The sequence below is a fragment of the Canis lupus genome, chromosome 16, assembly GCF_011100685.1.
Source record: "Canis lupus familiaris isolate Mischka breed German Shepherd chromosome 16, alternate assembly UU_Cfam_GSD_1.0, whole genome shotgun sequence".
Lineage (NCBI taxonomy): Eukaryota > Metazoa > Chordata > Mammalia > Carnivora > Canidae > Canis > Canis lupus.
In genome coordinates, this window is record NC_049237.1 from 12,464,327 (window position 1) to 12,480,527 (window position 16,201).

A 16,201-nucleotide genomic window follows, 5' to 3' on the forward strand; every position below is an offset into this window, starting at 1 on the left:
TGTCATTTCAGTTATGATATACATGCAGATAGTAAAATGTTATTCAAAGGAATTTCACTGTAATTTATTTTTGTGTGTGACTAATTTCCAGAGGCAGTTTTTGCCTCATTTCTTCCATAATGTTTGTAACATTGCCTTCTGATACACACCTACCAGCTACAGTAAATACAGATATCTTTTTGTTGTGTATAGAGCAGTGATGTGCAGATTTTTTTCTGTAAAGGGTCAGTTAGTAAATATTTTAGGCTTTCTGGCCTCTAGTAAATACTCAATTTTTCTGTTGGACCAGAGACCAGCCATAGGCAGCTAGTAAATGAATGAGCATGACTGTTTCAACAAAACTTTATTTATAAAAACAAAGGGGTCGGGGATGGGGCAGGGCGCCTGGGTGGCTCAGTCAGTTATGCGTCTGCCTTCAGCTTGGGTCATGATTCCTGGGTCCTGAGATCAAGCCTCACATTGGACTCCCTGCTCAGTGGGGAGCCTGCTTCTCCCTCTCCTGCTCCCCCTTCTTGTGTTCTCTCTCTCTGTGAAATAAATAAATGAAATCTTAAAAACAAAGGAGCTAGCTATAAACTGCCAGCCCCTTGTCTAGGTCTAGAGTTTAAAATACATTAATTTTTATCTGAAAACAAAATAATGGGATTTTTACTTATTGTCAAGATAATGAAAAATGTAGTAAAACTCATAATCTGTGTACTATTTACAATGTGTTCATCTCTTTTAAAAAAAGAAATTAGTTATTTTCGGTGATCTTCAGAATTCTGTAATGGCCGATTAGAAGACTTCATTCTTACATGAAAGATGGGGAAATAGGTTTAAAAGGGCCTCTAGTGTTTTGAGCTGGCAAAAAAGTTGTCTGTTAAAAAAAAGTCTGTTAATTTGGTTTTCTGCACAATAAATGGTTGATGAAATCCTTAATTAATGGTGTATATATCATAGATTTGTTGGAAGGACTTTAATTGGTCTAGCAATTCTGTGACATCATCCTCACAGGGTTCTCAAATGCCATGAAAAGCCCATATATGCTTTATTTAGGGTATCTTATAATTCGGAAAGTAAGTCATTTTATACCAGCCACTCTGTGAACCCCACTGCAGTTTTAATTTCTTCTTCCATTAGGCGGGTAAGCACCAAGAATATGAACAGAAACTACTTCAAGAATTATATAAATTAAACCCTAATTTTCTTCAACTATCTACGGGTTCAGTTGATAAGAATAAGAACAAAGTGACACCACTGCAGAGGTATGATACGTAAGTACCGATACTAGTATAATCAGACACCTTACTTACCTTTATGTCTGTTGATCCTCTCTTTCCATTCTACATCTTCTTCAGGCAGAATTCTTCTTGACAATATCTATCATGTGTGCAGAACTATTGCATTATATAGGAAATATTGAGTCACAGTTTCTGGGTTTGAATGTTTGCTGCCTGCCGCTCCCTGGTAATACTTCAGATGAGCCTCTTGATGGCTCCCCCTTTGCATTGATTTGCAGACTGCCCTGGACCCTGGGAACACCCTCCTTGAGAAAAAGGAAATTAAGGGATGTTGGTTATTGAAAGGTTCTTATTACCTAATTAAGGATTTGAATCCCCCTTTTTATAATGAGAGGGAAAAAACTGTGAAAGGGGGAGTGGGAATTACCTGAAGCATTGTATGTTGAGGACGCAAATATTTGTGGTTTTCTAGTTGCAGGAGTCATTAACATCTTATATCCTCTGCATGAGGAGGATTCAGAATCTTACAAAACAACTTATTTTTGTGTAGATCTGTATTATGTCAATGTTTAAATAAATTTATAGTCTTAGGTACTGAGTCTTATTCTGATATGGTGATCATCACATTTCGGGTTATATTTGGTTATGGCCTGTTGGAAAATGGTATGATTAATAAAAACAATAATGGGGGTGGGTGTATTCTATCCTGAATGTTCCTTAAGTTTGTTGTGTTAGGATCTTGTACATTTTTTTAATTTGGTAAGTTTAATTTTTATAAAATGAATTCATTTAAAGTAAATAGCTGTAATTCATTTAGATATGTTGATTTTCTTTTTTAAAAAATTTACTCCAAAGTTAAATTTGTTTAAGTGATATTCTAAATGTCTGGTTGTTACTTGTGAAAGTCTAGCGTCTATGGCACTAAAGTAATATAAGGGCCATTTTTCAAATATAGTTAAGAATAACTACATGTGTTATTGTCAGGTCAGTTTCTTCAACTACCTATTCCTTAAATCTTGAAGTCTTTGTTAAGTTTATTCATTTTGATGGTAAAGATGATTTAAAAGGCTATTCAAATTTGTTTATATATACACACACATATATGCATGTGTACAAATATGTGTATTATAAATATATATATATAAAAGGCCACAGAGCAAAACAAAATTACTGTATAGTAAACTATGTAAAATTTGTTGATAAATCAAAGCTAAGAATTAAAGATAAGTCCAGAAGAAATCTTTTTGGGATGAGAAGCTTTGACCCTTTCCATTGATCTTTCTGTACCTACTCCTTTCTACTCCTGTATGTTTGTCTTATTAAGAACCATATTCTATTACTTACCTCATTGGTTGCTAAATCAGTAGTGCTTCACATAAAAATGGGGTTCTTGTAGTAAAAATTTATTTCAGATGCTTTTAACATTTATATACATCTCTGTTTTCATTAAAAATTTCATTCTAATTATAATCAATTCTGGGGTCATAGCCCCTAGAGAATTCAGATCAGATATTTAAAATTTAGATGATTTCTTTGAGATAATGTTTTTTATTTCTCATATGTTAAAGTAATATGTTTCTACCTAAGGAAATTTGAAAATACAAAAACATACAGAAGAAAGACCAGATATTTAAAATTTAGATGATTTCTTTGAGATAATATTTTTTATTTCTCATATATTAAAGTAATATGTTTCTACCTAAGGAAATTTGAAAATACAAAAACATACAGAAGAAAGTAAATATTGTATGTGATCTCAATAACCAAGACCTTTTTACTGACAATGATTTGATATATTTTCTGCAGTGTGTATTTCTTTGTAGTCCTTTTCCTTCTTGTTAATGTGTATATAGACAAAATACATTGGTTTGTTATATTTTAAAACTTAATACTCATTATTATGAATATATTTTCCTTTGTCATGAAATCATATAATTTTTTATGGCTGCATGGTATTTCGTGATACATGAGCATTTGAAATTTATTAAACCAACATCCTGCCAGTGTATATTATTTTTATTTTGGTGCTCTTATGTATGACACTGTGATAAACGTTTTTTCATATAAACATTTTGGCTATAGCTTTGATGCTCTTTGAAGTAGGACTGCTCAGTCAAATATTATGGGTACCTAGTTCCTTGAATACTTTTTTCTGCACATTTGCCAATTTGATTTCAAAAGCTGTCTTATTTTATTTTGTATTTAATAGAGTGAATGAACTTCTTAGAGATTGTGAATTCATGTTTGTTATGTTTTATTGATGTATTTAAGTGTTATATGTGCATTATACAGAACTGACTTTCCCCAATTAGTTGACTGGTCTATTTCTGTTTCAAAATACTTGAATTTATCAATCAGTTTTGGAAGAATTTCTCTTCTGCAATATAGCATTGTGTGTTCTCAGCCATTAGCATGTTATAGCTCTCTAAGTCTTTTGTGTCTCTCAGGAAGAATTTTTTGGTGTTTTTCCTGTTTTATTGTATTGCACCTCCCACCACCACCTACCTCTTCCTACTTGAGAATTCTGAGGGTTAAAATTAAAAGACCAGTGTTAGAAAGTGGTGCTCTTAGGCATCCTTGTCTCATTCTTTATAGGGCTATCTCCCTATTTTATAAGGCTATCTCTAGTGTTTTATTCATTTGTAAGTGTGATTTTGATGATTTATTTGAGATAAGTATTTTTAATCACAATATGAAAGTACCATGTTATTGTTAATATGTAGTTTTATTCCTTAGGTGAAAAGTGAAAATTGAAATTTACCAAGTGTCCTTTTGGCATTTATAACAAGTATTTAGTTTATCCTTATTTTTTTGTGATGAGTTACTATTAGATTTACTAATATATTATTGACTTTGCCTTCATATAAAGTACAGTTAGAACACCTTTATAACTGTTGCTGTAGCAGGAGGGGACTGTCCTGGATGCCATGGAGTAAAAGGAAGAGAAACTGTACTCGTTTAATGACTGCCCAACACCAGTGTTACTGAACCTCAGCCAAGACCAGAATAAATTTTGACACGGTTACCTGTGCTTTGCATAACTACATGATAGAGGAAGGTTTCTTTGGGGATGGAGAAGGGTTATTTTTGTTTAATGCAGGTCCCCCAAATTTAAGGATAAGTGATGGCTCAAGGTGGAGAGAATTCTTATTTTGGCCAACTCCTATAGCTTGTTTTCTTTCCATGCCAGCCCCTGCAAAAGATTGAATTTACCTGATTGTCAATATTACTCAAGGTCTGCTTTGGTCTCCATTTCCACTTTGTCATTATACAGAGTATAGTGGTTGGGATGAATTTGTAGGTAAATTTTCTTCTCACAGGGAAGACTTTTCAAGTTAGAAAGATGAACAGTATAGTATGGCTCTTTTTTCATGGTCCTACCCAAGAGAGACGTTTTTCTTATTCAAGATAAGCTTTCTAGGGGAGAAAGAAAAAGAACAGTTTCTTTCTGTCTCGTTTTGATATTTATATGTAGTGAATAGTAGCTTTAACAAAAATTGCAGGAAAACAAAACCTGGAACCTTATCAACTGACACTAAACCTAAAATGTAGCTTCCTCTTTTTCTAATTAAGCCAGAATACAAATATTAAGAATATCATACATAGCTATTGAATCTTCACTGAACATGGTCCTGAAACACATATATAGTTGAAGTTTCTGTTGTATGTCTTACTCCTGTTTCATTTAAATGAACAGTAAATTATAAAAGGGTATGTGTCAGCGCTCCAATTATGATGCATTCCAGAGTATATTAGTCAGATGGAGTATAGACGTGCTACTTTTCTATATTAATCAGTTACTTTGAGATGATGAATACAAATGATGAGAATGGGGAATAAGGAAGCCATGCAGTAGTGATGCTTAAAGACTTGGTCTTTTAAGTATGGGGCTTTGAAATACCTTCATTTAGATTGTGACATTGTGTCCCAACTGAAAACTGCGAAAGGAATAGTAACTACATAGACTGCCGTGCCCAGGGACAGTAAGTAGGCCTACATAAAGAATTTGGAGAGCAGATTATTGGGTATATAGATCACTCAAGGTAAGTAGTTATGATTTAATATTGTGGCTTAGACAAGCCACCATTGAAGGAGTGGGGATGTTCACCTTCAGACTTAGGTAAGAAGAGGGTTGGTGTCTTTGTGTCCTTTCAGTTTCAGTTGTCCTGTGTGGTAGATACCATTGTTACCTTACTACTGGCAGGGAAAACTGGGACTGGCAAATCTCAGAGTTTAAATAATTCACAGATAAGTGATAGACTAGATCCTGACCAAAGTTGCTGCCACTTTTAAGCCCAGGCTCATTCTCCCACTCTGCCACTGCTCAGTCTAGAAGAGGTAAAACTCTTAAAGGAGACTGACATGAATCAAAAACTCTAACGTGAGTCAAACTAATTGACTTAAAGGAGATTATGTCACAATTAATGCATAATTTGACCGTGAAGATCTCACATTTGTAAGACTTATTATCTCAGGATAAATTGGATATACTGTACATTCAAGGAATTAATGGTGTTTAAAGCAAAAGGTTTCGTAAACCACAGTTTGGTGGCAGTAGAGGATAAGCTCTAAAGAAATGGTGAAAGGAAAATGACTATAGGACTTTGTCAGTTTTTATTACATCAAAAGAAAATGCATGTCGTTTTCAAAACATGACTATCTTTATTAAAAATCAAATCAGACTGCAGGCATAATCAGAGTCCTTATTTGTTCAGTTTAATGGGAGCGGTCACTGCGTGAATTTTGTTCTCCTACCCTGACATCATAGGTACAATTTAGAAAAGGTGTGGTCCAGAGACTCTTGAAAATAATCTAAGGTAGAGCTTGTTAAATCACGAATAGGCTTCAGTACATCTGTGAACTCTTCTGAAATTTTATTAAATTTTGTGTGCATGTATACATTTTTCTGGATAGAGGACCCACTGGTGTGTGCTGATACTTAGGTGATTTCAGCAGTTATTCTCAAACTATGGACAAGGGCCATGAGAGGTCGCCTACATTTTTTTTTTTTTTTTTTGTAAAATGGATCCTCAGAAAGGCATTCCTTCTTTTATAATAGTTAATGATTTGCAATTCTCTACCTTTTGTTTTTGTTTTTGTTTTGCATGAAACTCAGGGCTACTTACTCGTAAACTAAGTAGATGAATTAGTTAGATTTGCTAAAATTGAATATATTAAAATTAGGGAGCTATAAGATTTTTCTGACCTTTGTTCTCATGGTCTTTTTTCTTATTTCTTTTAAGAATTTTTATTCCCAGTGTGTATTTGGAAATATAAAGTTACTGCACTTGTAGACATACATACTGGAAAACTAGTAAGTGAATTCTGGTGTCTTGTTCCACCTGAGTAGAATATTTTCAAAAAAGAAAGCCACTGGTATTTTTTTCCAGAGGATGGCGTGTAATGAGTGTGGGGGGATGGATAAAGTGCCCTTATTTCTTAGAAGACACCTCAAATAAGCAATGATATGTTTAAATTCAACTTAAGGATACAGTATCTTTTAAAACATCAACCTTTATTACTGTGATACAAAATTAAAATGAATAGATGGAGACAGATTTACTTGCTGTTTTTGAAAGCTGGCCACAGCCTATATATTTAGGATGGTGGATGTTTATCTTTCAACTTTAATATTAAGAATAACTGAATTTTTTTATTACTAGTAATCACAACATTTATTTTCACTCATGAGCAGTAGATCCTAGAGTTACTGAGAAAATTTGAATTAAAAGCATATTTGTCAAACTATAGTCAGTCCAGATTATTGACCCATTTTTTTCTTAGCATGTTAATAGCACATTGTGCCATATATTTTAGTACTAAAGTAATACTTGAAATGTTCATCTATATTTGAGGCCTATATCAAATAAACTCTGTAAAGGTAAGCTATCTGTCTGTAACGTAAATTTGTCCTTTGCAGTAGCAAATGTTTATCTCAGTTATTTAAGACAGGCAAGCATGAAAAACTAAAATGAGGTCTTCTAAATGAATATGGAATATTTAATTTAGGAGCAATGTGCATATGTCTTTGTATATATAGTAGCATGACAGTGAAATTTGGAAATGTCCATTATGTTATACCTTCTTTCCGAAATGCAACCATAATTAGCACAATCGGAGACTTTGTCTTTTCAATGTGATGAACATGAGAAGTAGACCTTCCCAGTATTTTTTCTGTCGCACTCCCAATCTGGAAAATGGTCTTTTCTTTGATCCTTCTTCTATGTAACTACTTATCTTATGTTGCAAATTTTAAAAAGTCACCAAGAGACTATTTTCAGGAATTTGATTGGCATCACTACCAAGTAGAAAGGAAGTCAAATTCCAGCAATGTCTTTGGGGCAAGTTAGAAGTGTAACTGTGTCAAACTGCCTACTTGCAAATAGTTGTGAATTGTGGTTTCTTTATCTGTAAAACTATTTGAATTTGATATTAATGATTCTTTCTAGCTCTAAAATCTAGTAACAGTACTCTTCTTTGATTCCTCTAGTGTAGTTATCATCAGATACCAAATGTTGCAGTTTAGATGAAATGAATCAGCATCTCCAGAAACAGATTCTGGATATATACTCTATATTTCAAAATAATAAATATACACATACATATTTTTTTAAGCACCCATAGCACTGGATTCCAACCTTTGAGTTAGTTAAAAATCTTTACTCCTGAGAAATCTATAATCTCACCATACATTTCTGAACTATTAAGGACTGGAACTTAAAAAAAAAAAAAACCTCAGATTATTTATATGAAGATGTTACATGTTTACAAATTTTCATTTGCCAACATTTACACACACAGCATTGCCTTCTGGAAAGATCTTCATTGTGTTAGGAGACTCACTTTATAGAACTGCTTAGTTCCTCTTGAATCCAGTGCTTCTCAGTCAGTTGTGTGGTATTTATAGATTTGCGGTGTTTTGATCTCTCTTTCTCTCCAGCATTATTACTGGGCAATGGTGATTCCAAGGCTTACATGCCATTCCTTCAGTTCTTGGACCAAATGAATTCAGTATGCCTGCTGCTGCAGCCAGGACGCTAAGCACTTGTTGCTACAGCAGAACTTGTGAGAATTCTATTGGGACAGTCAGGCCTTTCCTCAAGGCCCTACCCAGTTGGCTGAAATGATGTTTAATCTCTTTAATTCTGATTCAGGCTTAGAGGGCTCAGTCGGAGCAAGGAAAGGCAGACCTCAAAGCACCTGTGGAGAGCCAGCAGCAGGAGACTGAATCCTGGAACCTGGAATTAAGGGCTAAGTTGGACAAGCTGATGAAATCCATCAGCCAAATGAAAGACCACAAAAGTGTCTTCTGTTTCTGATAGAATATCAGCCCCAGTGAGGATGTCCTCTTTAGATCCCATCAGACCAGACATTAGCAGCTTCTGGAGGGAACTCCGTGAATTGGACAAAAGGAAAAAGGAGGTGTTGGATACCTTTAAAGCACCGTCAAGCCAATTACCTGCCCTACTCAAGCTACAGCCAGAGTTAGAGGAAAGTCCAGCAGTGAAATGCCTGCATTGGAGCCCATTTGGACCACAGATGGAACAGCTAGAGAAGTGTTCATGGCTGGAGCAAAGCTGTTGTTTCACCTGTATTAGCTGCTGGAAGAGCTGAAGGGACTGGGTCACCTGGTTAACTATCAGGATGACTCTGAACAGAGGTGAACCGGCGGAAGGTCCTGTTCACAGAGTTGCTATAGTGTCTGTTTCACAAAGCCTTTGTGGTAGAAACCCAGCTTTGTGTGCCCCAACTCCCCATCAGCCCTTCATCTTCAGGAGTGGGAGGAAGTTTACTATCCTCCACGGCTGCTGATGGGATTCCAGGAAGGTAGTGGGTCACTGACTACAGGAGTTCCCATTGATGGGAATCCTCCTCATTACAAGGTCTCCAGGAGTTCAACATTTTTACTTCAAACCAGAAAACTTTGGCCCCTGAGAAGGGGAAGAGTAAGAGTTTAATGTGTTATTTTGGCTACTCGACTCTTGTGGAGCAACATTCAGTTGGTTCCAGAAAGGGCAGCAGTAGGGGCTGCTGAGGGAGACAGAGGAACTGCATACTACCAGCTTTACGGTTGGATATACCTACCAGGGCCTGAAGCAGGAGCTAAAAACAGATACATTTGTGTGATTATTTGTAACAGAAACCTACTCATATGCTTGGGCCATGGTTCTCTGGTTCAGTCTGCTCAGCTCAAATCCTCAAAATCAGCAGTTCTTTTCCAGCCCCTTGCCCAAAGCCCTCCTGGCGCTTGCTGGGCCCTGCTCTCATTTGGCAGTTCCCTTGTACTGCCCGAGACCATCTCCTGGAGCAGCTGAGCATGCTGAGGGACAAGCTGTTTGGGCAGAACTAGAGGATTGAGGGTACGTTGTTGTCCTGGGCTGACTTTATTAAGCAGGAGAGCCCCCCTGCGCCCCCCATGCAAGTTACTGTTCTGGACATGGTTGTACAAAACCCTGAACTGGTACATGACCTCCTGAAGAATCTGGAATGATGGCCACATCGTGGGCTCTCTGAGCTAGAGCCAGGACCACTAGCTGCCGAAGAAGACGACCCATGTCTGGTACCTTTCTACTACATTTCAGTGAAACATTGGAAAGGGACATTACCTGCTCCAGGGTGGAATATCAGGAGAGTGATAAGGTCATCTACTCTGGCCACCCAAGAGCAGAGAGGTACTGTAGTCACTCCCGCTGACCCAACTCATCCAGCACTACCAACTGCTTAATGAGGGAGAGCGTACTGAGAATATGCTATACTTCCTTTACCCCTAAATCCCCTGGAATGAGACTTTTGAGTCCTACCACCAGGATAAAGTAGACAGGTGGATGAGCTGCAAAACCACTGGAGCTTAACCTGAAGCTAGAATTGGATTCATCTAAAGCTAGAGCCCAGGATAGCATGAGGACCAGAGCTAGGCCTGGAGTTAGAGGTAGGACTGGATCTGGGGCCAGCACTGGACCCCACACTAGGCATGGTGGCACAAAGAATGCCACAGCCAAACCTGGGCCCAGAACTGAAGCTGGAGCCTATTCCAGAGCCATTCCCAGGGAACCCCAGGAGACAACTACCATTGCTCTAGGATATACTTCTAGTATAAAGACGCAAACGAAAGTGGGGCCCCTGTGCATTTTGGTGTTTCCTGTCTGGTTATGTTAGAGGAGTAGATCTGTTCAGAAAGGCATCTTTCTGAACAGAAGTGGCTAATAAACTTTGTGCTGACCTAGGGGAAAAAAAAAACTAAGGAAAACCTGTAGACTTTTTGTTTGCTTGTTTTTAAATTAAAAAAGCCCTGTGCAGTTTATCTTACTGTACCTAGTCTTTCATCTGATATTATGAGGACTTTGCAGTTCTTGACCAGAGAATAGTACATTTCATGGAACAGATGTCTGTCTTCCCTATTAAATGTGGTATTTATTAAAAGTTTATTTTCTTTCCTAACCTTCTTGGCGTGATAATGGGTTGGTGGATTTTGAATGTAAAACAAGTATTTAATACGACTATAGCTTAAGGAAACACAGCTTGATGAGGAAGGAAGTTCAATACCCAGTGCTAGGGAAGTTGTGAGAACTCTTAACTTCCTAGTGGTAGCCTTGGGATAACTGTTACCTGTCCAGTTAGTAGAGATCCAAGGAATTCACATTTATTGCAATTGGAGTTTGTAAATATATTTTTTTCTTTCTCTTGAGCTTGCACATACATTTGCAGGGATTCTCCCCTCTGTATTTTCTTCTTTTGCACTGATCAGGCTACACTTACAATGGCAGGTTTAACTATAATTGACTTTTTGCAGCCCACATAGGAAATAAAAACAAATTTTAGTTGTATCTTTATTCTTAAAGTTTTTCCTTTATTTCGTGAATAGTTAATTTTAAGATAAGTTGAAAAATACGTTAAAAACTGAGTGGAACATAAAACAATAAAAAAAAAAAAAAAAAAAAACGTAGTGGAACATAACCTTGCCCCAATCCTGGTTTTCTTTTTTAGTAGCTCTTTGGTTTCATGACACTGATCTAGAAATTTTTAAGCATCTTTGGTAAATCTTTCTGAGGTAACGCATCAAGTGCTATGTATCATTAGTTATGAAACTGTGTTTGGCAAGATGGACTAGATGATATGTTCTAATTAGTTGTAATCCAGAAACATTACCAAGATTTATTCTGAATGCAGTATTTTCATATATTGCCCTTGATGTTAGCAAGACTAACCTCACCTATATTGAAAATTATTCTTTAGTGCTCTTTAATGGTGGTGGCTGAGAACCTGAACTGAGATAAAGATACTGCAGTTCTCCTCTTATAATGTCTTGCTTTCATCCTTTTGTTTCCATTATTTCTGTTTCCTCCACTTCTAGGTCTTTATTGTCATAAGAGTAGTGTGAGTTTGGGGCCGATGGTGGAGTAGGAGTAGGTAGCACCAGGAATCCGTCTCCCCACCTGGACAGCTACTGAACTGGCAGCCTCTGTCTGATGTAACTAATTTGGAACTCTGAAATCTGTTGAAGGCTTATAAATTCTCTGGAAAGACTTGGGTGGATTTTGGTCAATTTCAGCTTTTAGGTGGTAGCAGCTTATCTATCCTCTGCCCCCAAGCCACGTGGCAGGCAGCTGTGCACATACTCCTGGAGCAGCTTGCACATAGCTGACAGGAGCCACGGTAGGCGAAAAGACCCTATCTTTCATATATTGAGGATATTTGCTCTAATTGCTGATTACTGCTTTTGATCACAGAGGTGCACACAAAAGAGCAGGCAGCCGTTGTTGCCAGGATTCTTTCCCCTCTTTTCCCCATTCAGCTTTTCTTTTTTCTCCTTTTGGGTGCTGGATATTAAAGACGAGGACATTCAAAAACAGCTGCATATATGAGGAAACTTAGTGTCTGTGCATAGCCGAAGAAAAGCTCAGAAGACACCTGAGAAGATGTTAAATTTATACCTAAGGCTGATCTTTGGCACAGAGACAGCTTGCAAAATAAAATAACAACAACAAAAAAGCAAACAGTGAAGAAGGGGGCAAATCCAGTTTCTAGAGGTACTACATTACTAGACTCAAATGGCCAGTGTTCAGGAAAAAAATCATAGTGTAGGGGCACCTGGGTGGCTTAGTGGTTCAGTGTCTGCCTTTGGCTCAGGTCGTGACCCCGGGGTCCTGGGATTAAGTCCCACTACAGGATCCCCACAAGAGCCTGCTTCTCCCTCTGCCTATGACTCTGCCTCTCTCTCTTTGTGTCTCTCATGAATAAAATCTTCAAAAAAACAAAACAAAACAAAACCATAGTGCATATAAAAGAAACAATATGGCCCATTCAAAAGAAAAGAATGATCAACAGAAACTGTCCCTGAAAAAGACCCAATGGCAGGTATATTAGACAAAGACTTTTAAAACAACTCTCTTAAAGATTGCTAAAGAACTAAAGGAAGATGTGGAGAAAGTAAGAAAAAAAATGTATGAACAAAAGGAATCATTGATAAAGTAGGAAGCCAAAAAGAAATTCTGGATCTGAAAAGTACAGTAACTTAAAAATTCACTGGAGGATTCAAAGGCAGATTTGATTAGATGGAAGAAAATCTGTGTACTTGAGGAAAAGACCATGGAAATTAATGAGTTTGAGGAACACAAAGAGAAGAGACGGAAGAAAAATGAACAGAGCCTAAAGGTGCAGTGGAACACCATCAAGCAGACCAGCAATATGCATGCATTGTCAGATTTCTAGAAGGAGAAGAGAAAGATGCAAAGAGAATATTTGAAAAAAATAATGGCAGAAAGCTTCCCACATTTGATGAGAGAAATGAATATAAACATCCGAGAACCTTGAGGAACTCTAATTTAACTCAAAGAGACAAACATTGAGACACACTATAATCAAATCAAAACTTCATAATAAGAAATAAAGTCAAATCAAAATTTTATTGAACAAACCAAGGACACTGGGATCCCTGGGTGGCTCAGCGGTTTAGCACCTGCCTTGGCCCAGGGCATGATCCTGGAGTTCCAGGGTCAAGTCCTGCATCAGGCTCTTCTGCATGGAACCTGCTTCTCCCTCTGCCTGTGTCTCTGCCTTTCTCTCTGTCTCTCTCTGTCTCTGTCTCTCATGAATAAATAAATAAAATCTTTTAAAAAAAGACACAGAATCTTGAAAACAGCAGATGTGAATCATCATATGCAAGGAATCCTCAGTAAAGATTATGGGTATATTTCTCATGAGAAATTTTGGAGGCCAATAGACAGTGGTCTGATATGTTCTGAGTGCTAAGAGACAAAACTGTCAACCAAGAATTCTCTATCCAGCAAAACTGTCATTAAGTAGTGAGAGAGAAAATAAGACATTCCCAGATTAACAAAAGCTGAGGGAGTTCCTGATCTCTAGACCTGCCATGCAGGAAATGCTCAAGGGAGTCCTGCAAGGTGAAATGAAAGAACACTAGTAAAGGTAGATAAATGGGCAAATATAAAAGCTAGTGTGATTGTAACTATGGCTTGTGACTGTACTTTCTGTTTCCTACGTGATTAAAGAGACCATATTTAAGGTTCGGTATATTAGTGTAAAAGCTAAAAGGAGTTGGGTGTAAAGGAGCAGAGGTTTTGTATGTTATTGAAATTAAGTTGATATAAATTTAGAGTATTATAACAAGGATGTTAAATATAATTTAATATCTGATAATGAGGAAAATAGTTCTAAGGTACACACAAAGGAAATGAGAAAGGAATTTAAGCATTTCACTAGAAAAATATCAGCTAAACACAAAAGAGGACAGGAAGGCAGAAATTAGGGGAGGGGGGTTTAAGGCATGTAGATAAATGGCATAAAGGGCATAATCACTACTTCCTTATCAGTAACTAAATATAAATGGATTCAACTCTAATCAAAAGACAGTTCGGTAGAATGGATAAATACATAATCTAACTGTAAGAGACCCAAACAGGTTGAAAATGAAAGAATGGGAAAAGAAAATCCCTGAAAATAGTACACAAAAGAGATCATGGGTGGCTATTCTAATGTCAGAGAAAATAGACTTTACATCAAGAGAGACATTGTATATTAATACACCAAGAAGATAGAACAGTTTAAACATTTATGTACCTAATGACAGACCATCAAAATATATGAAGGAAAAAAATGACAGAATTGAAAGGAGAAATAGTTCTACAATAAAAGTTGAAGACTTCAGTACCCCCACTCACAGTAATGGATATAATAACCACATAGAAGATCAGTAAAGAGAATTTTTTCCCACTACAGCACGTTACCTCTTTATTTTGTGTCATTTCTCACCTCGCATATTTACCTTTTTTTGGGGGGGGGGGTGAAAATATTTAAGTTCCACACTCTTAGCAAATTTTAATTATACAACAGAGTGTTTAATTATACAACAGAGATCCTCAAGTCCTATGCATTTTATAACTGAAAGTTTATACCCTTTTACCAACCTTTAGCTATTTCTAACCCACCCCACCCCAGCCCCTGGCCACCACTTATCTACTGTGTTTTTTTTTTTAATTTAAATTCAATTAACATAATGCATTATTAGTTTCAGAGGTAGGGGTCAGTGATTGATCAGTCTTATAAAATTCCGTGCTGACTACATCACATGTCTTCCTTAATGCCCATCATCCAGTTACTCCATTCCCCCACCCCCCCACCCCCAGCAACCCTCAGTTAACTATGATTAAGAGTCCCTTATGGTTTGTCCCCCTCTCTGATGTCATCAAGTTTTATTTTTTGCTCTTCCCCTGTAATCCTCTTTTGTTTCTTAAATTTCACATATGAATGATATAATTGTCTTTCTCTGATTGACTTATTTCATGTAGCATAATATCCTCTAGTTCTATTCATGTCATTGCAAATGGCAATAGTTCATTTTTTGATGGCAGAGTAGTATTTCAGAGAAATTTTTTTAAAAGATTTTTAAATTAATATATTTTAGAGGGAGCATGTGCATGAGCATACGAGTGGTGGGGAGGGGCAGAGGGAGAGGGAGAAGCTGATTCCATGCTGAGCAGGGAGCCTGATGCAGGGCTCAATCCAGGAACCCTGAGATCATGACCTGAGCTGAAGGCAGATGCCTAACTGACTGAGCCACTCAGGTGCCCTAATAAGGAGAGAATTTGAACAACATAATAACCCAGTTGGATTTGACAGACACATACATAACACTCTCTCCAACAACAGAATACACATCATTCTCAAATGCACCTGGATGTTTTCCAGGATGAGATAATATGTTAGGCCACAAATTAAGTCTCAGATTTAAAAAGATAGATACCATACCAAATACTGTTTCTGACCAAGGTGGTATAACGTTAGAAATCATTAACAAAAGGAAATCAGGAAAATTCAAAAAATTGTGGAGATTAACACTTTTAAACAACTAATGGATTGAAGAAAAATCACAAGGGAAGTTGGAAAATACTTAGAAATGAATGAAAAAGCATCAGAACTTACGTGAAATAACAAAGGTGGTGTGAAGGGGGACCTTTATAGCTATAAATGTCTACATTTAAAACCAAGAACGACCCAAAGTCAACAATGTTACTTTACAACTTAAGGAAATAGAAAGATTTTTTTTGTAAATAACACAAAAAAAAGACCTAAAGCTTGCAGAAGGAAGTAAAGATTAAAGCAGAGAAAGATGAAACAGAATAGAAAAACAGTAGAGAAAACCAGTGAAACTAAAAAAAAAAGTTGGTTCTTTGAGAAGATCAACAAAATTGACAAACCTTTAGTTAGGTGTAGACTATGGAAAAACAGAAAAGGCTCAAATTACTAAAATCAGAAATGAAAGTGGAGATATTACTGCAGATTCTAGAGAAACAAAAAGAATTATAAGAAAGTACCATGAGCAATTGTATGCCAACACCTGGGCTAACCTAGATGACATGGACAAGGCCCTAGAAACATAGAACCTACCAAAAGTGTATTGTGAAGAAATAGGAAATATGAACAGACCTATAATTACTAAAGTGATCAAATCACGAATCAAA

At 36.8% G+C, this 16,201-nt stretch overlaps 1 protein-coding gene and 1 pseudogene across 7 annotated transcripts in view; both read left to right on the forward strand.

Moving 5' to 3' along the window:
* The window catches only part of CNOT4 (CCR4-NOT transcription complex subunit 4), a 136,838-nt gene that overhangs the window by 81,107 nt on the left and 39,530 nt on the right, over positions 1-16,201 (forward strand). For 4 of the 7 annotated variants that reach the window (XM_038559457.1, XM_038559456.1, XM_038559459.1 and 1 more), the window contains one exon: positions 1,123-1,256. In XM_038559457.1, coding sequence (XP_038415385.1) covers positions 1,123-1,256 — 134 coding nt within the window. The remainder of the gene's footprint in view (positions 1-1,122; positions 1,257-16,201) is intronic. The other 3 variants (XM_038559458.1, XM_038559460.1, XM_038559462.1) reach the window with 1 other exon arrangement.
* LOC111090374 lies at positions 6,617-12,366 on the forward strand (annotated as a pseudogene).